The sequence below is a fragment of the Mastomys coucha genome, unplaced genomic scaffold (assembly GCF_008632895.1).
Source record: "Mastomys coucha isolate ucsf_1 unplaced genomic scaffold, UCSF_Mcou_1 pScaffold1, whole genome shotgun sequence".
Taxonomy (NCBI): domain Eukaryota; kingdom Metazoa; phylum Chordata; class Mammalia; order Rodentia; family Muridae; genus Mastomys; species Mastomys coucha.
This window is the reverse complement of record NW_022196891.1, coordinates 82,402,970-82,428,283: the sequence shown is the minus strand read 5'-3', so window position 1 is coordinate 82,428,283 and position 25,314 is coordinate 82,402,970. Positions and strand designations below refer to the sequence as shown.

General features: G+C 43.0%; 1 protein-coding gene across 2 annotated transcripts in view; it reads right to left on the bottom strand.

The window, feature by feature from the left end:
- Positions 1 to 640: 640 nt before the first annotated feature.
- Eprs1 (glutamyl-prolyl-tRNA synthetase 1) overlaps positions 641 to 25,314 on the bottom strand; it is a 69,047-nt gene continuing 44,373 nt past the window's right edge. For both annotated transcript variants that reach the window (XM_031337924.1, XM_031337934.1), the window contains 14 exons: positions 21,125 to 21,358; positions 20,563 to 20,825; positions 17,880 to 17,931; positions 16,786 to 16,995; positions 16,380 to 16,452; positions 14,888 to 14,967; positions 14,587 to 14,688; positions 13,751 to 13,906; positions 12,204 to 12,401; positions 9,816 to 9,989; positions 7,826 to 7,986; positions 3,822 to 3,900; positions 1,071 to 1,135; positions 641 to 989 (listed from right to left, as the gene is read on the bottom strand). In XM_031337924.1, coding sequence (XP_031193784.1) covers positions 839 to 989; positions 1,071 to 1,135; positions 3,822 to 3,900; positions 7,826 to 7,986; positions 9,816 to 9,989; positions 12,204 to 12,401; positions 13,751 to 13,906; positions 14,587 to 14,688; positions 14,888 to 14,967; positions 16,380 to 16,452; positions 16,786 to 16,995; positions 17,880 to 17,931; positions 20,563 to 20,825; positions 21,125 to 21,358 — 1,998 coding nt within the window. In that variant the 3' untranslated portion in view covers positions 641 to 838. The remainder of the gene's footprint in view (positions 990 to 1,070; positions 1,136 to 3,821; positions 3,901 to 7,825; positions 7,987 to 9,815; positions 9,990 to 12,203; positions 12,402 to 13,750; positions 13,907 to 14,586; positions 14,689 to 14,887; positions 14,968 to 16,379; positions 16,453 to 16,785; positions 16,996 to 17,879; positions 17,932 to 20,562; positions 20,826 to 21,124; positions 21,359 to 25,314) is intronic.

The window sequence follows — 25,314 nt, the reverse complement described above, 5'->3', positions numbered from 1 at the left end:
TACCTTGCCAGCCTAACAATCCGGACGGCCAGCACTGTGCCGCAGGAGGACGCTGCCTGGAACAACTCAAACTCTGGGTTAGTGACGGAGTAGATATATTTTGTCAGTATTAATCTTCCAAGCAGGAATACAATGGGCTAAAGGTGGAGGGGTGAAATATTTGGAGGACATTAACAAAATGTGGATGAAACACAAATCACAGGAGAGCTCCGAGCTGCTAATAAAAACCGGACTCAGCCCATTAAATGCTGTCTGGTATTGTGGGAAAAGCAGACAAGACACTGTGAGGAGGCCAAGTATGGACATTTGGCACACCGATATCTAAGGAGGTAGCCAGGAAGGAAAAAGTCAATGAAAGACAAGCTAAGAAAAGGGTTGGTGGAGTCGCGTACACAGCAGGCACAGAGGTCCTCAGCACCAGTGTGGCATGGCGACACAGACTCAGATGTGCACGCTCGGCTTGCTGTGACCTCAGTGAGATGTGTTATGATGGGGCACACGGGAAGGTCAGAGGGAGACGTGACAAGGCCAGCACTTGGCTTCTTGAGAGTCACAGAGCTCACCCTGCATTTAGTAGGCTTCTGAAGACCATCCTTGTATGCATAATTCTGCTATTGCACGATGAACTGAATATATAAAATACAATTAGTTCATGGTTTTTATTACCCTGGCTGTTTACAGAAAAGTATTTTCCACTGTTAATTTAGGCATAAGAATAGCTGTTTATCTCGTGACCTTTTTAGAAGTTTTAAAAAATGAAAAAGAAAAACTGCATCTGAGAAGATCTTAGTATCATTGGTTTTAAAAAAGGATGGGAGAGAGGCTTCTGTTTCGTCCATCAGTAACTCCGACCAAACAAGGTGTAGAACTTGGCAGGATTCTTGCCACAGACACACATAGCTCCCGGCTGCAGCTCACACAGAGGGTTAAAAGGAATGCAAAGGCTTTTGGCTCCCATAGACGGAGCACCAGGTTCCACATCCTGATCCCTGGAATTAAAGAGACAGAAGTGAGCTGGCTCCTGCTGCGCACGGTGCCCTTCTCTGTGCGGGGGTCAGGGTCACACTTACCTGGCAGTCGTCTTTTTGATCCAGTCCTCACAGTCAATTTCCCCACAGAATGGAATCTGTGCGACCTAGTGAGGCAAGGACAAGCCGTTAACTCCTGGAGAAGTACCCGAGTCCTCCTTTCACTTTTCAAGCAAAAGGGCTGGGCGTCCAGGCTTTTTGCGTCCAAGGTACCTTTCCGAACTCACTGGGAACTTGGCTCAGAAGCACACAAAAGAGCAAAGAGTGGTATTTTACACCGTCCAAAATCTACACTCATAAAACTAGACACAGGTCATGCGTGCAGCACACTAAAGTGTCTGGATAACTGGCTGTGACACGGTGAGCTCCACTGTGGTTCTCCCACAGGTCCACAGGCCTGCCTGTCAGGAGGAGGAAGTGGATGATTAAGAGTAAAGTGATTTCAAGGTAAAGTAACAGCAACAGCTAATGGTCAGGCAAGTCACATTTGATCCCACATGCTTCTAACACGTCAGGAGTAAGTGAATAACTTTTAAAGTATAAAAGCTTATGAAAGACAAAAATCGGGCTGGTGAGATGGCTCAGCGGGTAAGAGCACTGACTGCTCATCCGAAGGTCCTGAGTTCAGATCCCAGCAACCACATGGTGGCTCACAACCACCTGTAATGAGATCTGACGCTCTCTTCTGGTGCATCTGAAGACAGCTACAGTGAATTATGCCGGAGCGAGCGGGGGCCGGCAGAGGTCCTGAGTTCAATCCCCAGCAGCCACATACATGATAGCTCACGGCCATCTGTACAGCTACAGTGTACTCATACACGTAAAATAAATCTTTAAAAAAAAAAAGAAAGACAAAAATCTTTTTTTATCAGGAAAATCAACCTTTCAATTTTTCATGGACTGGTTAATAATGGGCAGAACCAAGACTTGATATTTTATTTGAATTCTGAAACTCACTTCCTATTTGAAAATGGGTTGTCCTGTAATCCCAGTTACTCATAAGGCTGAGGCATAAGGATCACAAGTTCAAAGTCTGATAAGGTCTGAACAAAGTAAGTGTGCCTATCTCTGAATAAAATAAAAGTTACACACAAAGGAACAGGCTATGAGCTCAGCGGCAGAGTGTTTACCTAGCATGCACACAGACACTGCTCAGTCCACAGTGGGGCCCAAAAAGGAGGGTGAGAAGGAAAAGAGGGAGGGAGGAGGGATATCCCTAGCCTGGATTTTCTTTCAAAAAATGAAATGTTTGACAGGCCAGTTACTTTTCATACCCAAATGGGAACTGTTTGCAATAGCAATTATGTAGTCTCTAGAGATCACTGCTAATGCTAATGCTGGGAAGACACATAGATAAGGAAACAGAAAAGAGAAGGCTGGAGACCTGGCTGCGAGGGCAGAGCGTCTGCCACCAAGCCAGACCATTAAGTTTAATCCCAGCGGACAACACGGTGGGTGGAGAGAATGCACTGTGGCCAGGTTGTTCTTTGCCCTCTGAGTGTGCTCTGGCATGCACACTCACTCATGCAGTAGACGTGACACAGAAGGGCAGGCTGGCGAAAGCGGAGGCAGTGGCAGTGCTGCTCACCGACTTTTCGTGAATTTTCAGTGTTCTACATTCTAAAAATGAAGAGTCCGCCTGCAGGGAAGAGCCCTAAGTCCTGATCTATTCAGCAGTGTCTCAAAGACAAAATGGAAAGTTGCTCTGCAAAGCCTTCCCGAGAACCTGGGAGCTAGTAAACATGATCAAGTCTCTTAGGCTCACTGAATGCAGTGACTGTGCTAGTCTAATGTCTGAAATGGATCAACTGCTCTTCTGATCAACTGCCTCTGAGACTACAGAGGTAATACATCTCTAGGTGTGTCCTGAAGGCCTGGGAGCCGATGGAGAGAAAGGGCAGAGACCAGAAACAGTATATATACACACTAGCTTTAATACAGAAATTCTTTGTGCCATGAAAATAGCAACAAAAGACCCGAGACCTAAGCTAAAGTAACAGTCACTACCCTGTATGAGAGCTGTAAACCTTTAATGTTTATAAACAAAATGCATATAAGAAAGTACATTTATAAAATTGTGTAATATATAAAACAATGATTGCAGTGCATGAAGCAAACTGCTATTCTAACACAGTCTGGCAGCACAGGGAGATAATTCTAGCTCCTCAGGGGCTGAGGCAAGAACATCTGACTTTGACTTCCTAAGGTCCTTTCAAAGGCGTCTGATGGTCAGTCGGCACATCTGAGCTAATCCTCGTGGAGCAAGGGAGAAGAAGGTACTGACTGCTGAGTACAACAGAATCTATTTACTGTCCTGGAACAAGATATATACTAGGCTACTGTCGTAAAAAACTCCATCTTGTATTCTCAACAAGAAATCTTTAAAACTCTGAGGGAGAAGTACGTTAAACTGTGTTAGAGAAGTCTAACTTCTGGCATCTAATCCTATGGGCTAATTTGCTTAGACTCTGGCCCATGGTTTTCTCATTTGTAATCTGGAGACATAGGACTGGCTGCATATTTAACACGTATACCAGAATACTGAAGTCCATAAGTGACTCACTCTAATAATATATGAACCTAAATAATGTACAATCATTCTAACTGACTGGCTTAAAACGAGATTACTACAAAGTCTAAGTTCAGAGAGTTTTAAAATATGATTTACTGGAAAGTAGTAGAAGCGTGCTCACTGGTACAGCATTGCCAGCACAGGGAGGACCCTAGAGGGTCAGTTCCTAACCCAGAAGAAAACAGACAAAACCAAGAAAACGTTTTTTGGAAGTCTCTTACCTTTCCAGAATCGAGTACCTTCTGAAAGTCCTCCAATGTATTAGATACAACCATGTGAGTTTTCAGGTCTTCAGAAGCCCTACCAAAATAAATCAGAAAAGGTATTAACTTTTCTTATAAATATGACCGTTTCCTTTAAATCCCATGATAAACAAGATTTAATGAGATAGCAAGTGAAAATTAGAAGAACTCACTGTTAGTATTGACTTCCTTACCAGCCACAGCCACAGATAAGCCCGTCACCTTTTTGCAGTACCACTTAAGCCTAGAGGTGTGGGAAGCTTGCCACAGAGACAGTAGGCAAGTGCTATCTGTGCTATTCCTGTTGAATAGTCCTGACTCCCACTTATACCACCTGTGGAAGTCTGTTATTTTTCAAACCCTTCTCATCTACTACATCCCTTCTACAAAATTGGAAAACAGCAACACTGTAGCAGAAGCATAGAAACATGAAGGTATGAATATATCACATCAAAGAAAATCACAGACACAAGTTAAAGATATTTTCACACCATCCAACACTCCTGTCTCCTCATGTCTCACTATGTAGCCCAGGCTGGCCTGGAACATGATCCTCTTGCTTCAGCTAGTATTACTAGATGTAACTCACCATGCCTGGCTCCATGTAAGAGCCTCAGGTATTAGGTAATATTTTCATCTACATTAAAAATCACACATGTAGTAATGAAGGAAAATCTTTCTGAATCTCAGTTCTAAGACCTTGTGAACTCTTAGCGATTGCTAACTGTCAGTCAAACCTGTTTCCTCTTTTCCCTTTTCGGTCACATTTTGTAGGAAAGATCATGGGCATCTCCCACTCTAAGTGTGAGGGCAGTACGCATGCTCCTGCACCCTTACCCACCAGCTCCGCCTTGACATGGCTGTCTGTGATCTGGTCTGTCTGTGTCACTAAGTTCTAGGTGAGGACAGAACCAATAAAATGAATTGATCTAAATTCCTGTAAAGTACAGCCCTGGATCTGCAGGCTGACTTCACACTGTCTCACGTAAGAACTGGGAAGCTGTTCCTAGATCCGTGTCTTTTCTTGGTCATAACAGGTTAGTGTACCTCACACAGGACTTCTTTAGCCACAGCTGATATTAAGGAAGCTGGGATGGACCTATCACCGTGCAAGGAACACGGAATCTAGCAAATGACCAGGAAGACTCAGGCCTTGCAGTCTAATCTGCACAGGAGAGCCTGTGCTGTGGAAGGAGGGAAAACCTCAAGAATACAAGCTTGTGATAAGTCTACACGCTATGTCCTCAATTCAATAACATTAATTAGTGTATTACTTTCTTTACACTTGGTTCAATAAAGAATCAAATGTGAACCAGTATGCATTACTCTCTTATTTTTAACAATGAGTTATTATTCTAATCCAGCTTTTCCTTAGTAATATTATATTTAGAATTAAGACTTATTTAAAGGCCCTATATTTATAAGCAAGTATTATAATGCATACTGAAAATTATACAAGATAAAAAAAATGAAACCAAAAGTAAAGCATATACATGCTGACTATTACAATCTGAATTCACACAATCAGAATGAGTCATATTCCCACATTCATTTAGAAAAGTGAAAAAAAAAAATCCCTTAGGGAATATTCCTAGTAGTTCTAACTGGATGTAGCTTCCACAAGAAATTTTGCTCTCATACGTCACCACTTTTTTTATAATGAGCATGCACATCAGTGAAAAAAATTATAGAAACAAAACAAAAAAACATTGTTAAGAATAAGCAAAGTATGAAATATTCAGTATTAACCTTATGTGCACATTTGAGAAAAAGTGAATGAAAAGTTGCTGAACTTTTCTGCTAAGTCAGGAGTGATAGCCCTGTAAAGGCTGAGGCAGGAGAGTCAGGAATCCAAGGCCAGCCTCAAGTCTGAAGCCAATCCAAGCTACAGGAGACCCAATCTCCAACAAAACAAAATACACAACAATAATTTGCTCTAATAAAATTACCCCTGAGGAGCCTGGAGAGATAGCTTAACCCCTAATCATGAGGGCCTGGAAACCTTGGCCTCAGCTCATAGAACCTACAATAAAACCAGCCGACATATGGTCATGCTATATCCCAGGACGCCGAGACTGGCTAGTCTTGCATTTGGTAGGCTCCGGTCCAGTGAGAGACCTTGGCTCCAAGAAATATAAAGTGGATGGCATCTGAAGAAAGGAATGGGAGGTTGACCCCTGGCCTCCATGTGAACAACATGCACCCATGAGGACACACATGCAAAAGTCATCTTTTACTAATAAAGTCTTCTATCAAGTATTTACTAAGTACTTCCAAGCCTATAATGCCTAAGATGACCAATCAGAGGAAGGGAAGAAAAATAAACAAAACAAAACCAAAAACAAGAGAAAATTGCTCTTCTGTCACTAACAACACAGGTTTTCCAACCTGAAGCACTACATGAATCACAGAAGAGAAACTCAGCCAACGAGAAATTATCTTAAACCTACAGTCGGGATTTCTAGGTATGAAGCTCAGCAATCTCTGCTGCTCAAGTTCCAGGAGACTGAGAACAGAGAGAAGCTCCTGAGAGCAGGAAGGGCAGGCAGCTCTCCAGTGCCCACCCACACACTACCGTTCCCAGTGCCCACCCACACACTACCGTTCCCAGTGCCCACCCACACACTACCGTTCCCAGTGCAGAGAAACTTTAAACGCATCATGTTATCTAGAAGCCAAGCAAATCCTAAAATAACTGTTCAAGATACTTTTATGAATGAATCCAGAGAAAGCTGCAAATTAGCTGCCTAGAAACACCAAAGGTGAAGCTAAAAGTAGTTTATTCTCTCCCAGTCAGATTTACTCAATGTGGTCAAGTATGGTGCTGCATGCCTTGGATCCCAGCACTCAGGCAGCAGAGACAACAGGTGGATCTCCATGAATTTGAGGCTAGCCTCAATAGGTCTTCATAGTGAGACCCTATCTCAATAAATAAACCCACTACGTATTAGGCATAGAGTATCATAAAGCAAAAGAATCAACGTAACCTGGGCTACTTCCCTAAGCTCTGACCAAGGTTCTACCTTAGTGATGGTAGCCTTCCTCTTACTGCTTCAGGTGGGCAGAGGGGAAAGATCCTCTCGTAGGTCAGGCTAGCCAACGCTTCAACTGTCTCATTCCCCTGAGCCACTCGAGAGTAGCTGTTAGCCTTGGCTATTCAAGCCCCCTGAGGAGATTTTCATTTTCTTTTTAATTTATTTTTACTTTATGTGCATTTGTGAATGCCTGCTTGTATGTGCGCTACCTCTGTGTCTGGTTCCTACAGAGGCGGTAATAGAAAATCAGAGTTTCTGGAATTGGCATCGCACACAGGATCTGGGACTGAGCCCAGGTCCCAAGGTGCTCTTAACTGCTAAGGCATCGATCCCATTTATTTTATTTTGTGGTGTGTGTGTGTGTGTGTGTGTGTGTGTGTGTGTGTGTGTGTGTCTGTCTGTCTGTCTGTTCATCCGTCCCCAAGAGGTCCAGATGTATCTTTGGATTGCCTTGGAGCTAGAAGTTACAGCAAGTTGTGAGCTGCTTGTTGTGGCTGCTGGGAACCAAACTCAGGCCTCAGCAGGAACAGTACCCACCGAGCTCTTAAGCACTGAGCCACCTCTCCTACCATCACAGGGGAGCGTTTAACACTTTGGTTGCTGACTTCTCTGTAGACCACTATAAGTAGTATCTCAGGGAAAGTGCGGATACTTACTAAAGCCTCCTGGGTTCCATCAATCTGTACTGGCACTTAAGGACCCACGACTTAAACCTTCACAGTTATGTTACAAAAGCATGGATTTGAAGTAAACCCATTGGCTCAACAGACAGAGAACAGCTTCTCAGGGAACACATGTTTAGGATGCACAGATGGAATAAGACGGTAAGTGGCCCTGGGACTGGAGGGTAAGGCCGCTTTCAATTGCAATAATCCCCAGACACACTGTCTGTGTCCCCAACACTAGTGGGAACTGAGGAAAGGAGACACGGTGAACCTACAGACCTACCTTGTGAAAAGGTTCAGCTGGATGTGTTCTAAAACCTCTTCCAGTTTAGCCTCGGCATCCTTTTCAGCAATTGTCAGCTTCTCTCCGGTATCTCGTCTGACTGCTACAAATTGACAGCTCTTCATATCACGTGGCCCCACTTCAAGTCTGACTGGAACTCCCTATAAAACAAAACAGGCAGTTAAAATTGCACATGTGAATCTCAAATTGCATACAGATTGTGTCATGGCTTCATCTACTCTGAATCCCATTTCCTCACAACTGGTGCATGGTACATGGAGGAGTACAGAGACACCTTGAAACCAAAGACATGCCTGAGACACTGAGGGGGTTAGTCACTGGTGCATCCCAGACTCATTCCTAGTAAACCTGTACTCTGGCTGGAACTATAGACTGCATCAGAATCCCCTGAGAGCCTGGTAAAGCACTGCTCACCAGGCCTCGCCTCACATCCTTGCCACTGTAGGTTAAAGATAGCCGAAGGAGTTGCTAAGTGCTGCTCAGACTGCTGGCTTTGGGATGAAGTTTGAGGTTTCCATCAGGGGACTTAAGAAGTAGCTACATGCCAGTTTAAGACTCCTACATATTCAAGTCTTATTATGCATTTGATCTATCTCTGAGAGGACTGAAGCCCTTCAGGTCCAAGGAGACCTTGCACTTGTAGGGCCTAGAACCCTATCTGAAAAACAGTAGTTCTTAAATTAAATTTAAGTGAAAGATCCTTTAAAACTACTTCAGGACTTTGACACTGCACATCAGGGGGGGAGGTGTGTGTGTATACACGTGTATATATGTGGTGTATGTGTGTTGTTTGTGTGTATGTGTTGTATATGGTGTATATGGTGTTTGTGTGTGTGTGGTATATGTAGTATTTGTGTGTGTGTGTGTTGTATATGGTGTGTGTGTGTGTATCTTATAGCTGCTGAACAGTCAAAGTCAAAGGGAAACGTAAGAGAATGCTAGCAAGCCTACCTGACTCTCACAGAACAGAAGGGAGGAAAAGAGAAAAGGGAAGTGGGGAGATTCAGACGAAGGTGACATTTTAAACTAATTTTGATTAAGCTAACAGCAACAGTTTCTCCTTTAACATTCTGTACCCACACATAAACTGGCTTAAAGAAGTAGGGGCTGGTATGTTCCCTGAAGGTACGGGGACATGTGAAGAAGTATGACACATAGCAAGGTCAGCATTGGCACTAACCCCAGCACAGAGAGACCTTAGGAGCCATTTTAAAGTAAGATGATAAACACTGGTGGCTTTGCAATGTGAGATGGTTGATTGTGAACAACCCCAACAAATCAAGTGTCCACTTTTAAGATCTCAGCTACTATCTGAAGACGTGTCTCACTCCTATAATGTAAGCTGGTCTATATTTTTTTTACTCCTAACTTCCAGACTGAGGTAAAAGTCTCTATCATAGCTATAAAAGAAAAAATAAATGCTAAAAGTTTATAAAATGGAACCAAGGGCATCCATTACCTAACAGTGAAGCCATGTAGTAAATGAAAACATGTCAGAAACACGAAGCCAGAATTAGATAGGCTTTGTCTGCAGAGTTGAAAACCACAAGTGGTCTAGAAACCTGTGAGGACTCCATCCTCACCGAAACCTCACTCTGCCAATGGCTGAGTCCAGATGTACGCACTGCACATGCCCATCACATGAGGCCTCCTTAGAAACAAACCCCTCAAGATCATTTTATTCTAACATAAGAACCAGTTTCCACAAAACTTTTAGGGAGGCAAGGCACAGTGTGGTGTGTCAAAGACAGGCCAAGGATACACTGAGTGTTCTCCCACCAAGCTATTCTCCCTGCACCACCACAGAAATGAGTTTAACAAACAGACTCTAGAAACCCCCACTACATACTAGGAACTGTACTCAGACTTAGTTTAACTGAAGAACTTATAAATATAAATAAGGGCAGGTAACAAAAGATTCTTTAAGTTTGCAAAAATGTACATCTACCCAAGCAGGATCCCGGCGTACCTTGAGTTCCCAGTGATTGAACTTCCAGCCCGGGGAGTAGTTGTCTCGTAGATCAACTCGGACTCGGATGTTGGCACCAAGCAGCCGCCTTCTGTACTCATTGCATTTTGCCATCAATGCCTCTTTGTCTTCTTCAGACAGGGCATTTGTGATTCCACAGGGAATGACTACCACCTAGAGTCCAGCCAAAGACACACCACATACACATAATGACATCCACAATAAGGAATCATCTAGAGCCTACAATAATGAACTCTACAGAAGTTAAAATTGACCTTTTAAATATGTATGATTTCACTAAAATTAAGAACACAGTGCTGGAGAGATGGCTCAGTGGTTAAGAACACAGTGCTGGAGAGATGGCTCAGTGGTTAAGAACACAGTGCTGGAGAGATGGCTCAGTGGTTAAGGACACAGTGCTGGAGAGATGGCTCAGTGGTTAAGAACACTTGCTGCTTGTGCAGTTACGGGTTTGGTTCCCAGGACCCATACTGTGGCTTACAATCCTATGTAAGTAACTCTGGGGGTCCAACTCCTCTTCTGACCTTTGAGTGCTCTAGCACACATGTCATGCATAGACATGCACTTAGGCATGCATGTACACACACATACTAAGTTATATAAATAAATCTTTAAATAGAACAGAACAAAACAAAGAAAAAAAAAAGCCCATCCCATGCAGCACCGTAAGAAGCCCAGCACACCGCTGACAGCATTCCTGAAGAGTCTGCTGCTGGGCCACTACAGTAAAAACAGACCCATGCCAACAAAAGCCATTAACTATCAAATAATAGCCAACACTAAAGGGCTTAAAAAAATCTAACTAGACATAGTACTTCTTGAAATGCTACACCTTACACTGCTTTAAAAGTGCTCTTTCTCAAAGACGCTCATGAGCTGTGTGGAAGCCTGCAGTGTTGTAGTGATGTCAGTGCTGAGCCGCACGTGAATGGCGTCCTTGCAGCACAGCTGCCTGAGCGCACAGTGCAAGATTTCCATCCTCTTCTTTCTCACCTTCCTCTGTTCACTCTTCTGAGTCTGTGGCCTACCAGGCCCCTCCTCCACCTCCCAGCATGCAGTAAGCCATGCCCTTCCTTCCGTGTCTCTCCTTTGGGGTAGCTGCTTTCTGTTCCTAAGTTTGTCTGTGCCGACTGCTGAGGTCATCTGACCTGATGTTTTTGCAGCATCTCCAGTGGCATCTGAGAAGCACTGGAATGCCCTTCTTCTCCCTTTTATCTCCTTTGGGAAGACTATAGTTCATATGTCATTTTGGCTACATCTCCAAATTTCCACTTTCCTTTGAAAACATGGCCTTCCATCTCTCCAAATTTTTCTTGGTAGAAGAGTTTAGGTGTTTAAGTCTACATCAAGAGAACAAGGGCATCCTGTCCTGTAGCTTGCTGCGGGTCTCTCTGCCTGAAACAGAACCTCAGTAGGTGCCCTTGACTGGCCTCTCTAAACTCAGCACACAGACCAGGCTAGACCAGGCTGGCCGAGAACTCAGAGATCTTCCTGCTCCTGCTCTAATGTTTTAGAATTAAAGATGTGTGCCACCACGTACTCAGTGTGGCTAAAGGCACTGGATCCCTGTGAAGCTAGAATTAGAGGAGGCTGTAAATTGCCAGATGTGGGCCAAGAACCATACCTGGGTTCTCTGCAGGGGCAGTAGTATGCTATCTCACCTGCCACGCCATCTCTCCAGCCCCAGGCCTTTTAGTCATGACCACAGAAAGTTGGTACGAATGGCTTTTCAGTCTGGTTTGGAGGTTTGGCGCAGAGACACTTCCTTCTCAGGGATCCAGCGTGAACTGGTTTATTGCTAACACAATCTTCAGTCTGCTTTTCAATAACTGAATCTTATTACAAATAAATCTATGTGATTTCTAATCTGTCTCCAACATATACTAAATAGTTAAATATCACTTACTAACACTTTTAACCTACTATGTTTTATTTACAGAATTCTAAATAATATCCGAAAATTATTTCTAAAGAAAGTTTTAGGGCTAGAGAACTGACTCAACAATTAAGAACATCTACATGGTGCCCACAACCATCTCTAACTCCAGTTCCATAGGATTCAATGCCCTATTCTGACCTTGGTGGGCACTAAGGATGCATGTGGGCCTTAGACATAGACAGGCAGACAAAACACTCACACAGGAAATAAAATGAACAAATCTAATGAAATATTTAAAATTTTTTAGTGAAATAATTTTTAAAATTCTTGAGACAATAATACAAATGCACACATATTTTCACAATATAGTGGCCTAGGCTGAATTTTGTATTATTTCTGTATCAGAGAAAGCTACCCTTTCAAACTTCCTTTGTAAACGTGGTCTATAATCCTACAAAAGAAATGGTAAACAAAAATACTTTCCTTACCTGGACAGATGCTACTCGGGGTGGTAACACTAAGCCCATGTTGTCGCCATGGACCATGATCATCACACCGATGGTTCGAGTTGTCAGGCCCCAGGAGCACTGGTATGCAAACTGCTTTTCTCCTGGTGCCTTAGGATCTTCAAAAACTATTTCACACATTTTGGAGAAATTCTGTCCTAAGTGGTGTGATGTTGCTCCCTAAAACAAGGATGCATAGGCTTTAATTTTAAAGTAGTATGCCTTTGAAGATAATTACTACAAGATCACATACTTCAGAAGGTTACTGCATGGACTGTCTTACCTAATTTTCTGACATTAATGCTTAAAATACAAGGAGGACTGACATGACAAGAGCGCACGCAGTCTTGCCCTGGGAGCTCCTTCCAGCAGGAGTAACTGTATGCAAGGGTTCCAGGAGCTTGTGAGCCCCTTCCAGCAGGAGTAACTGTATGCAAGGGTTCCAGGAGCTCGGGCCTGGGACTCAGGAAGAAAGCCAGCATCTCTGGCATGCCCAGAATGCACATGCTGCTCTCCTCCTCCGTCCTCTCTCCTCCTCCTCCTCCTCCTCCTCCTCCTCCTCCTCCTTCTCCTGGGTTTGGGGAAGGGTCTCCAGTAGCCCATATGGACATAGAAACCCACTAGGGAGCGGAGGGTAGTCTGAAACACTTGACACTCTTGCCTCCACTTGTAGGTGAGTTACACATGTGCACCATGGTGCCCATTTAATGGAGTATTGGTGATTAAACCTAGGGCTCTGTGCATACTAGAGAACCATTGTACTGTATCCCAGAAATTATTTTTTTATTTGCTTTTAAAATCAACATAATGAGGCAACACACACATTTTATAATGTTTAAATCAGGTTAACTTATCTCAAGAATCCATCATTTCTTTCTCATAAAAATAAAACAAAACCTTTCAAAGTCCTTTCTTTGAGCATTTTACAAAACACACACTGTCTTACTTTTGATAGTTACCCTCCTGTGCACCAATAGGGCCGGTCCCCCAACCCCCAAAGACAGGGGCTTCCTATGTAGCTCACACTAGCCACAGACTTAAGATCCTCAGAGAGCTGAGATTCCAGGTGTCTGCCAGCCAGCATCATTAGCCACAGAGTAGCACTCTGTTCCCATGGAACTAAAATGTAATGCCCACTGAGCAACTCCTATTCTCTCCAACATCTAATAAACACAATTATTATCAAGCTATATACACTCACTTTCTTAGAGTTCACACACAATTAAGATCATGCAATAATACCTGGTTTATTTCACTTAACACAAACATCTCCAATTTTATCTATGGCTCTGCAAATAACAGAATTCATTCCTTTTATGGCTAAATATTCTACTGTGGATTGTATATTGTCTTTTATCAAGTGTTGTCACCCCTGGGGGAGGCATTACTAGATCACACACTGGTGATCTTATTTTTAAAACCTCTGTACTCTTTTCTATATTGGTTGTCCAATACTAACAAAGTGGTAAAAACTGCTGGAACTGCTGTGGGCTGGGCTTGGTTGCCACGCAGTCCCAGTACACTCATACCTGGATAGCACGCCCGCTGGCAGATATAAAGGCTTCTATTGTGGTTGTGTAGTCTCCTCCTGCAAACTTCTCCTTTTCAGTCTTTCTTCCTCTCACGACAGGGATGGCCAAGAGCTCTTCATACACTCGAGCATACAACTCAAGGATCTGTAAAACCTGTAACAACATTTACAGCGTGTGTGAGTGTGTGTATACGTGTGTGTATATACACACGTATACACACACACATATATATGTTATCCCCAAATTGTATGTGAAAAAGTACTTCAAACGACAACCTTATGGGAAGGCTAAAGAAGCGAATGTGAGACTTAGGGAAGATATTCAACAAAAAAGTAATCAGCTGAGTAACATTTAAGTGTATATAATTTTGGAATGTATGGAAAAAATGTTTGCGTGATATATAGTAATCAGAGTAAAAAATCTTAGAAAATAGTCACATGACTGTAATTTTGCTACAAACTAGAGTCTATTTAGCATACAAAAATTTAAAATAGTAAATTTACTAGTAAAATTCCAATAAGCAGTTTTTGTTGGTATTTTTGTTTATCTGGTTTGTTTATTTTGTTTTTTGAGCCAAGGTTTCTGAGTATAACAAGCCCTGACTGTCCTGGACTCGATCTGTAGACCAGACTGACCTCGAACTCACAGAGATCCTCCTGCCTCTACCTCCTGAGTGCTGGAATTAAAGGAGTGCACCACCACATCCGGCCCAATAAACACCTTTTTTTACTCTTGAATTAACTTTCTATTTTCAAACAGGTTTTACACAGCAGAAGCCACACAATAACAAAGCAGGGTCTGAAGACAGGAGCATGGCAGAGGAGTGTTCCTACCTCGTCAGCTGCCTCTTCAAAGGTGGCAAAGGCGCTGTGGCCCTCCTGCCACAGGAACTCCCTCGTACGCAGGAAAGGCTGTGGGTGTTTGAACTCCCAGCGCTGCAAGGGGAGAGGACACAGCCAGTCAGCAGGGGACATGCAGTGGTTTTTATTAGCAACTTTACAGAATGAATAATTAAAATAATTACTGTGATCCAAAATACTTCAGAAACTGCTTTCATGGTCAAAGGAAAGAAAGCGTGCTCTACAAAGCTATAAGCCCTGAGGAACGGTGACAAACTAAGCACATGTCACCTACCACCACATTGCACCACTGGTTGAGCCTGACGGGCAGGTCTCTGTGGGACTGCACCCACTTTGCATATGCAGGATACATCACTGAAAATGAAGAAAACAGAGACATGTATGACTTGATTTCTTCCTGAAGGCTGACAAAAGTTAAACTCACAACATAATTACTATGTGTGTCTGACCCATTGTCTGTGGTGACTCACTGAATGGCATTACTTACTTCAAAAAATCACATAACCCCGAAGCTACACAAACCCACCTAACATGGTCAAGCTCTGTATGCTTCACCTACTCATGCCTAAGTGTTGGTTACCTCCTTGTTCTATCTGGGTGAGGACTAGGAAGGTTGTGTTCTATGTAAAGCTATTTTCATTCTTCATATTGTTTAACTCTCTCCTTTGGCTCACAAATATCATTGTTAAATTTAAAGATCTTAACGTTACTGAATTCAGCTATGTATCAGAATCAGAATTTTAGTTAGATCCATCCAGTGAAGCAAACTCTTGCCATGAATTGTGACTTGTCTACAATGTACAATCAGTAAAACAAAACTGCTAATTTGGTATAAGGAAAAAAAAGAAGACTGGAGTCAAAATAATTTCAAAGGTACAAATACAAAAACAGCAGAAGTATGAGCTAAGGAGTATACTAACCAAAGACAGCTGATTACCCCACCAAAACTCAGACCCCAGACACACTCCAATTGATGGCTGTCCCACAGCAGGAGACTAACACAACACACTCACATGATAGAGCTCTAAAAACCCCAGGGAAGCTGCATGTGCTAGTGTACACCTTTAATCCCAGTACTTGGGAACCAGGTATCTATGAGTTCAAGGTTAGCCTGATCTAAATACCAGGTTCTAGTCAGCTAGAGTTGGTGAGACCCTGCCTCAAAAACAAAACTATAACTACAACTCTACAACTTAAAAATGAAGCATCAAAAAACTCTACAGAAATATAAATCTAAATGAATAACATTATTTGCAATTTTATAATCAATCCCAAGAATAAGTCCAATACATTTCCCTCTCAAAAGTTGTAACTCTGAACAAAAGTAGATGATGTTTAAAACAGAAAAACCTCTTTTAGCCATGGCAGCCATGTTTCAATAATATTCCAAAATGACAGACTCAGAGGAAAGAGGAAAGGAACTAGCTGTATGTTCTCTTTAGGAAACACAGCATTGTCCCTTTGGCCACATACATTCGAAGCTGGAGCCCAATCCCTATGAATTCATGGCTTAACTTATAAAAAGAAATAAGAAACCTAAAATGTAAGGTTCCTTTAAAAAGAAGGCAGACAGACTTACATCCTACTGATAAAGAATTCTGTAATGACATGGCCTAACATATCTATGACGTAGACTTCATTCTGTCTTCACCGTGCTTCAGTAAATTCTGTTTTGCCAGAAAGGGATCTATGAATGAGAAACACCGAGACTCAACTCTATCTAAGAGCTCAGTGAGCTTTCGCCTGAGTTCCAGGCCCACTCTCACCTGTTTCACTAGTAGGACGAATAGCAATTGGCTCTGCCAACTCTGTCTTTCCAGATCTTGTAACCCAAGCAACCTAGGAAGTTAAAACCATTGATGACAAAGTTTTAATGTTGTTTTGAAGAGCGTAAGTACATATCAACTTTTAGGTTTTCTCAGTATCAACTGAGAAAGTTCAAATTCTTGCTGCTGTTACTATAAGGAGATGGGCAATCATCCTGTCAGAGGACACGAACAGCAACCAGACTTGCTAGAAGGGTAGAAGAAATAGGATGTTATTTAAAAAACAAAAAACCAAAAGGGGCAGCCCTGCATTTCTCTTAGCTGATTGTTAAACTCTACTGGAAACATAGTTCTGAGTTTATAAGAGAGAACTGTAAGAATAAAAACAGCCATCTTTCCAGCTTACCTCGGGGGCGAAGTCAGCGATGTGACTCTTCTCCTTCTCCAACGCAGCCTGAGACACGAAGATGGGGAAGTAGCAGTTCTCCACACCGAGCTTCTTGATCTCCGCGTCGAAGAAGTCCTTAATGGATTCCCAGATGGAGTACGACCAGGGACGGAGGATGTAGCAGCCGCTCACATCGTAGTACTCGATCATCTCGGACTTTGTGATGACCTTTAAAGAGAAAAGGCTCGTTGTATAGTGAACCAGTGCTCTAGTGCACAGGCAAGATTAAAGATTAAAATTCTTATTTGTAGAAATGGCACACCTCATTTACTTATTTGTCTGTTTGCTTATTTGTGCTTTTCAAAACAGGGTTTCTCTGGGTAGTCCTGGTTGTCCTGGAACTCACTCTTAGACTAGGATAGTCTCTTACAGGCTACACCATTACACTCAGCTGGAAAACACCCTCCTTAATGTGGAGGGAAACCTGACTTTCCTACATGGAAAGACAATACACAACAAGACTCTAAGTCTGCAGACTTATCACTGAGCTACATCCTCAGCCTACTGCTATTTTAAAACAGTTTCGGTATGTAGGCCAACTAACCTGGAACTCAACTTCTCTTGCCGTCATCTTCCAAGTGTTGAGGTTACATGAGTGTGCCACCACACCTGATACATGATAGCTATTATATACAATGTGCATCATGGGAGGTGCACACATGAACACTGATCCCGAGAGCCCTAAAGTGTCAGGCATGGTGGAGTGAGAGGTGCGCTTGTACTTTCAATGCTGCAAAAGGAAGAAGAGCAGAGACAAAGGGTCTCTGAGGTGCACAGGCCAGATGGTCTAGCCTGGCTGCCTAACCCAGGCCAAAAAGAGATCTGTCTCTAAGGAGGTGAATGGCTTTTCTGAAGGTAACACCCAAGGTTGTCTTCTGGCCTCCACACATATTTATCACATGTGCAGACACACATTTAAATGCATATTTTTTAAACACACACATGGGAGGCAGGGGGAATCACCTTTCTCCCCAGACTTTAGAATCTGAAGACAAAGCAAACTCGAGGACTGAGAAATGCTAACAGGAAAGCTAACTGAAAGGCACACTCACCTGGGAGTACCATTCGGCAAGATTCTCTTCTTTTTTGGCTTCAAGACCCAATCTGCAGTCATACAAAAGGAAACATGAGTCCTTTATTTGGTAACTGCTTTTATGCTGTGTCTTAGTCAGTTTTCTACTTTCGTAAGAAAATACTGAGACCAAGTAAGCTAAAGAACAGAACTTATTTTATTTGGTCTTGGTGCTGCCTGGTGCCAGCATCACTCCTGTGGGTGGGGAGGGCCTCTCGAGGCATATCTTGGGTTGGGCATGACAGGGCACAGCAAGACACTAGGAAGCTGCTAGCGTTGACTGTTCTAAAGCATGAACACCATCACAAGACCCCATTCTTTCAACCTCAGCTTACTTACTTCCTTACTGAAAGGCTCCACCATTAGATGTTATTATCTCTAGGAACTAGGGGACCAAGTTCCTAACATATGCACTTTGTGGATACATTCAAACCACAGCAGGCTAAACTGAAAAGAAGACTTTTGTAAGCTCAAAATAGGGGAGTTTTCTTAATTTTCAGTCATTTCTATATTTGTATCTTTTTATGTTCATTTCCATAATAATGTTTTTACCCTAGAAACAATTTAATCCCTGTTTTTGAACACAGGGAGGATTTCACTAATTAGCTTTTGCTTGGCTGTAACTCGATGTGCACATCAGACTGGCCCAAACTCGTAGCAGTCTTCTGGCCTGTCTCAGAAGTACTGAGATCATGGGCACGTGCGAGCATTAAATCAGCTCTTCAGAAGCTGGTCACATGTTGTCCATGAAAACTGTCAAGGCCAACCTGTTTAGAACTATGATTTTTAAAAGAAGACTTTAATTTATTTATTTTTAAGCAAATTCCTTTTCAGTTAAAGTATATTTGGTAAAGATAAAGTCTAGTCACGTACATTCGCTACAGAAAAGCTTTTGCCAATCTCAACACAGGTGACACTAACAGCTGAAAAGGTCAGTGTCTCACTGAAATTAAATGTAAAGATAATAAGAACAGCAGCCACCCACTAAACACACATAAATGAATATTCACATAGTGAATATATACTTACATTTTATGCTACACTATACTATACAGAAGATGCAGAGGTGGATGTTTGTAAAATTAAGTGACATCTAAATTAAATAAACAAGCAAGCAAGCAAACAAATAGACACAAGAACACCCCACCTAACCCAGCACCAGGACCGGGGTTTGTAGTCGAATACTGCCTAGACGGGAAAGCCCCTTCCATTGGCCCTCGAGTTCCTACCCACCCTCAATTCCTATTCCAGGCAGTAGCTGGGCACGGGGGTGTGCTCATCTATAATCTCAAAAGCAATGCTGAGGCAGAAAGCCTGAGCTCAAGGCAGGCCTGAGCTACACAGGAAGCTTGGTTCCAGAGAACTGAGAACTGTTTATACCAAGTACATCTTTTCCAGTGTGCAAGCGAGGCTGCATGGGCCTATGTTTTTAGTGCATTGACAGTTTCATTCTTTTTTTCTCTAGTCACACTTGGGAGTCAGAAGGTGAAGGGACGAGAGGAGCTCTAACGGCTTACCAACTATGCTGTACTGTTACTGAGCTGAGTCAATGCACAAGACCAGGAGCAGCGTCTGTGTCCATTGAGGAGGTGGCGCATGGGCGGGGATGGGAGGTAGCTAAGGAACCTAACAGCTAGACCACCTCAGGAATAGCGTTAACCTATTTTCTAAGAAGCCATGACAGGAAGCCTGCCACTGTTTAGACAGACAGGAAAACACTAAAAAGGACATATATTTCACTGGTTTTTAAACCAGGTGTTTTATATTTAAGCTACCAACTTCAAAATCGTCTTGGGAACCAAATTCTTATTTATTTCTTATGAAAAACTCCTACTTGAAGAAAAAACCCACAAAGCAATGTATCTTGAAGCTGCTGCTAAAAGCAACATTTACATTTATTTACAGCTATTCTCTCAGCAGACACACAACAGTAGCGCTAGTTTAGTGCCCTTACCCAGTATAACTGGGAATGCAGTTGCTTCAGACGGCGGAGCTTTCTACACTCTGCACGGCTTGTCTAGGCTTCAAAGGCTGAGCATCCCATAGACCCAAATATTTTAAAGCCTGGTTCTCAGTTGGTAAACTGTTTAGGAAGAACTAAGAGGTGTGGCCTTGTTGGAAGAAGTGTGTCACTAGGGTTGGCCTCTGACAAGCCCATGGTAGGCACAGTCTGTTTCTCACTGTGCCTGCAGATCAGGAAGTAAGTGCTCACAGCTCCTGCTCCTCTGCCCCAGCCCTGCCCCCTGCCTGCCATGCTCCATGCTCCTCTGCCCCAGCCCTGCCCCCTGCCTGCTATGCTCCATGCCAAGATGGTCATGAACTCTTAATGCTCTGAAACCATAAGTCCCCAAGTAACTCTCTGTAAGCTGCTCTGGTCATGGCGTCTCTTCACAGCAACAGAACAAACAGTAAGACAGACACTCAACCTGTGACAGTGGTGACCAATTCACTTCCCTGGTGGGGAAAGCGACGGGTGGAAAACTACAGTGGCTTGTCCAAGTCTAAGGTGAGCAGGTGATATGCTACCTATTTTTAACATTAAATAAAAGTTATCTGCTGACACTGGAATATGAGCATTCTGCTTGATGCTAATAAACCAACATTTGCAAATTTTAAAACAAATCTCTTTAGAACTGAAATCATTCAGAAACGTGTTTTAGCACCTGGTCTGTTTCTTCGGCCCCTGCCCTTCTCCTGCTCCACTTGACGGCGGCCCGCTGCCTTGGCTTCTAGAAGAGTCTTTCCCTTGGCCATCATTTTGTTTCTGAGGCTTATTCTGCTTTTCAGACTTATTTTCTTTTTCTTTCTTCTTCTTATCTTTGTCTTCTGCCCCAGTAGCAGACACAGGCTTATACTCAATTCCTGTCAGTGACTTGTACTGTGCCTTCAGCTGAAGAAGTTCTTGTACAGCCGAATCCACTTGATCCTTCAGTGTAACAAAGGGGACAGAGGAAGACATCAGGCAATGCAAGTTACTATCTTGGTGTGAATTACCAAATGCCGCACCCAGATTTACGAGGCTAATGAACAATTAATTTCAACAGTTTGTAGACACAATAGGTTAACATACACTAAGAAAATAAATGAAAGGTTATAAAGAGACAAAATGAGCCTAGAGTACCAGAAAACAGATGGTCTACGCAGTGTACTCACTCCTAACAGCAGTCACTAAATACACGTGGCTATGTCAAAAACACAACCACACAAAGAAAACCCCACACTGACCTTAGAGGCCTTTTCAGCTTTAAGTTTTCGAACTACTTCTCCTTGACAAGCCACTCTGTCAAACAGCACTTTGGCTTCTGGTTTCTCTGACCCCACAGGCTCAGCATTGCTGACAGGATTTGAATGTGGGTTCTGAGATGCCGGGGGCTGGCCAGGCACATACTCCTTCCCAGTTTTTTCTTTATACTCAGCTTTCAGGGACAGTAAGCATTCTACAGCTTCAGTTACTTTAGCCTGAAAATAAAGAGGGAGAAAAGTATCTCAGAACATCTGTGACTATTGCAAAGAATTTAATCATTGTTAAAATATACTGAGCTACCTATGTCCAGAGATCAAGTACTCAAAGATCAAAAATATTTGAAAACAAATAACTGCATCATAATACAAACCCCACCAAAAAAAAAAAAAAAAAAAAAAAAAAAAAAAAGGCAGGTAGGGAAAGAAAATAACTTGGACTAATAACTTCTTTGTAAAAGCCTTTCAAGGGGCTGGAGGAGAGATGGCTCAGTGGTTAAGAGTACTGACTACTCTTCCAGAAGTCCTGAGTTCAACTCCCACAACCACATGGTGGCTCACAACCATCTGTAATGAGTTCTGACGCCCTCTTCTGGTGCATCTGATGATAGCTACAGTGTACTTAGATATAGTAATAAATAAATCTTTAGGCCGGAGAGAGCAGAGTTGGCCGGAGTAAGCAACCTTCATTCTTAGCAACCATATGATGTCTCACAACCATCAGTTCAGCTACAGTGTACTCATATATGATAAGTAAATGTTTTTTTAAAAAAAGCCTTTCAAAGGTTCAGTTGAACAAACTATATCTTTGGTATTAAAAGGATGTGGCAAATGTTGCTCTATTTTGAAAATGTACAGACGCCTCATTATTATCTCCTAAACAGGACAACTATTTATAGCATATTAGGTACTGTAAGTAATCCAAAGAGGGTTCTTAGCACACAAATACATGGAGAGATATGAGCAGATAACACGGAAATACCATACTACTTTATTATAAGAGCTCTGTCACTCTTTGGTTTTGCTATTTGATGGAGGTCTGAAATCAGTCTCAACAGACCACTTTAAAAAATTAAAAAGAAATGATAAAGTACGCTCAAGCCTTAAATTACATGCATACCTGCAAATTTCAGTATCTGATAATTCAACATAAACAGAAAAAATGACATCCTCCTCAAGGAGACACTTGACACTACCACAGAAGGCAGACAGCGGCACAGGAAAGGACTCAGCTGGATGTCTGACCTCAAGCTACCACCAACACAAATTAACATCTGATGAAGGACCTCGAGACATCAACCAACAGTGAAGACATAGTGCCTCCCTGTTCAGTGTTACGGCTCTCGGCTTTCACAGACACACCACAACACTGCATAGGATAACAGAGTAAATGCAGCAGGAGCTAGGGACTACACTGGACTAGCTCCCAGCCCAGCCATGCGGAGCAGGAGGGCAGCAGCCGCAAGGACTCTGCATCTGGGAGATGGCAAAGCGCATCTTGGGCTACTTTATTTTTCTTCATTTAAACTTTGCACTCTGTGATGCCAGTTAAAACAAAGTGGGAGTAAATGCAAAGAAAGAATCTAGGAGTGCTGGTGGGGACAGTCATAGTTCCAGTCTGTGGAAACTGAGGCAGAGCAATCCTGAGTCCAAGACTAGACTTGGGATATACAGTGTAACAATGTAACTATGACTCAGGGAAAAAAAGCGTCAGGTGAGGGGCTGAACAGAGACAATCAGGGAAGGCTGCATGTACCCCGACCCGACCCACACTGCTGTTCCTTCAGAATTAGGGTTATTTCCCAAAACAATTCCTTTCTTAAGAAAAATGTCACACTTAAATAAAAAAGGAAAGAGAACGGGAGGGGAATCCACAGCTGGAGAAACGAAGAAGGAAATGGAAAGAAAGGAAGGGAAAAGGAAGGCAAGGTTACCCTGTCAGCAAAAAAAAAAAAAAGAAAACGTGAAGAGGGCTGGCGAGATGGCTCAGTGAGTAAGAGCACTGACTGCTGCTTCCAAAGATCCCGAGTTCAAATCCCAGCAACCACATGGTGGCTCACAACCTCCCATAATGAGATCTGACGCCCTCTTCTGGTGTGTCTGAAGACAGCTACAGAATTACGCCGGAGCAAGCGGGGGGGGGGGGGGGGGGGGGGGGGGGGGGGGGGGCGGCGCTGGACCGAAAAGGGTCGAAGCAAGCAGGACAGGAGCAAGCAGGACAGGAGCTAGCAGGACCAGAGCAAGCGGGGCCAGCAGAGGTCCCGAGTTCAATTCCCAGCAGCCACATACATGATGGCTCATGGCCATCTGTACAGCTACAGTGTACTAATACACATAAAATAAATCTTTAAAAAAAAAAAGAAAATGTGAAAAAGAAAAAGGACACCCTGTAAATATGTCTACAAAATGCTTTTTGAAAGAAGTTCCAATGACCGGAGTTGACCCGAGAGAGAACTGACTCCCGTGTCTGATCATTTATCACTCACACACACACTCGCGCATACCCCCTTTCTCTAATACTCTTTAATAAAAACATTAAAATAAAAAGTTTCACCGGGCAGTGGTGGCGCATGCCTTTAATCCCAGCACTTGGGAGGCAGAGGCAGGTGGATTTCTGAGTTTGAGGCCAGCCTGGTCTACAGAGTGAGTTCCAGGACAGCCAGGACTACACAGAGAAACCCTGTCTCAAAAAAAAAAAGTTTCAACATTCACTTGAGTTTGAAGTTAAATGGTACAGTTTTTTAAGGAAAAATTTGTCAATAATTAGAAATATTATTAAAGAAAAAATTAAGGTAAATTACCTATTACATTATTGAATGAAATACTCCACTTTACCAAGATTATATGTATAAATACATAGTTCCAAAATAAGAGCGGAACTACCAGTCACTATGTAGATTTCCCTGATGACTTAGAAAGTTGCTGTAAAGGATCCTGAGGAAAACTAGAATTACTAACAGATTTATCACTTCAAGTCATCTGGGCTGTGCCAGGTGCCATGCTAGGTGTACTAGAAGGACTGCCTCAATCCTCATCCTCACCTTCACTTTACAGGAGCAGCAAACCCTAGATACGCACACAGTAATCATGTCACAGCATGAGTGTGCATGAACACTGGTGTGAGTGTGCACAGGGCTCACTAGCCAGACATTCCAGCCACAGTAAGCGCCAGCTTTGGAAAGTCTCCATCTCAAAAAATGAGGCAGGCACAGACATAGGAGCACACCGTCACACACATGAACACTATATATGAACACACATATTATGTATTATTTGAGTGTCCCTGGCAGTTTATACTTACACTAAAGTATGTAGAAAGTAACCTTTTAATTTTTTCTAGATTAAACAGAATTTGCTAAGTGAAACTGTATGATGTACTTATTTCCAGAGCTACTAGATAAGTTCCTAATGGACAAAGACTGTTTTGAGTTTATGAAATACAACTACACAAATAAAATTTTAGTCATCGATGTGGACCAATGATGACATAAATAACCTATATAAAATTTCTCTGAATATTTCAGGCTGAATCTAGGCTATTCAAAAATGATCTTAAACACAGGAACTCCGCCAGCCCAGTGACTCGGGTTCCTTCCAGTCTGTCTGGGCTGGGGTCTAGAGCAGACCTTGGGCGCAAGTTCTGCAGCCAGTCCCACGACACCCAGAGGAAGCTCCACTCCCAGGCGCTCTGACACACTCAAGATCAGAGGTGAGCAGGAACCAACATCTGTCCCAACACTGGGAGTAACTGGGACTAGTGGGACCAGGCACACAGGAACTCCACCAGCCCAGTAACTCGGGTTCCTTCCGGTATGTCTGGGCTGGTGTCCAGAGTAACCTTGGGCACAAGCTCCGCAGCCAGTCCCACAACACCCAGAGAAAGCCACACTCCCAGATGATCTAACAAGCCCAGAATCACAGGATCCCAGAGACAGCTTGACTCTGAGGAGTTCTGACACAACCAGGATCATAGGAAGGACATGCTCCAGTCAGATTTAGCAAGGGCAGGTAGCACTAGAGTTAACCAGATGGCGCGGGGAGGGGGCGGGGCAAGTGTAAGAAAATAAACAACACAAACCAAGGCCACTTGCCAACATCAGAACCCAATTCTCCCACCATAACAAGTCCTGGATACACCATCACACTGGAAAAGCAAGATTCAGATCTAAAATCAC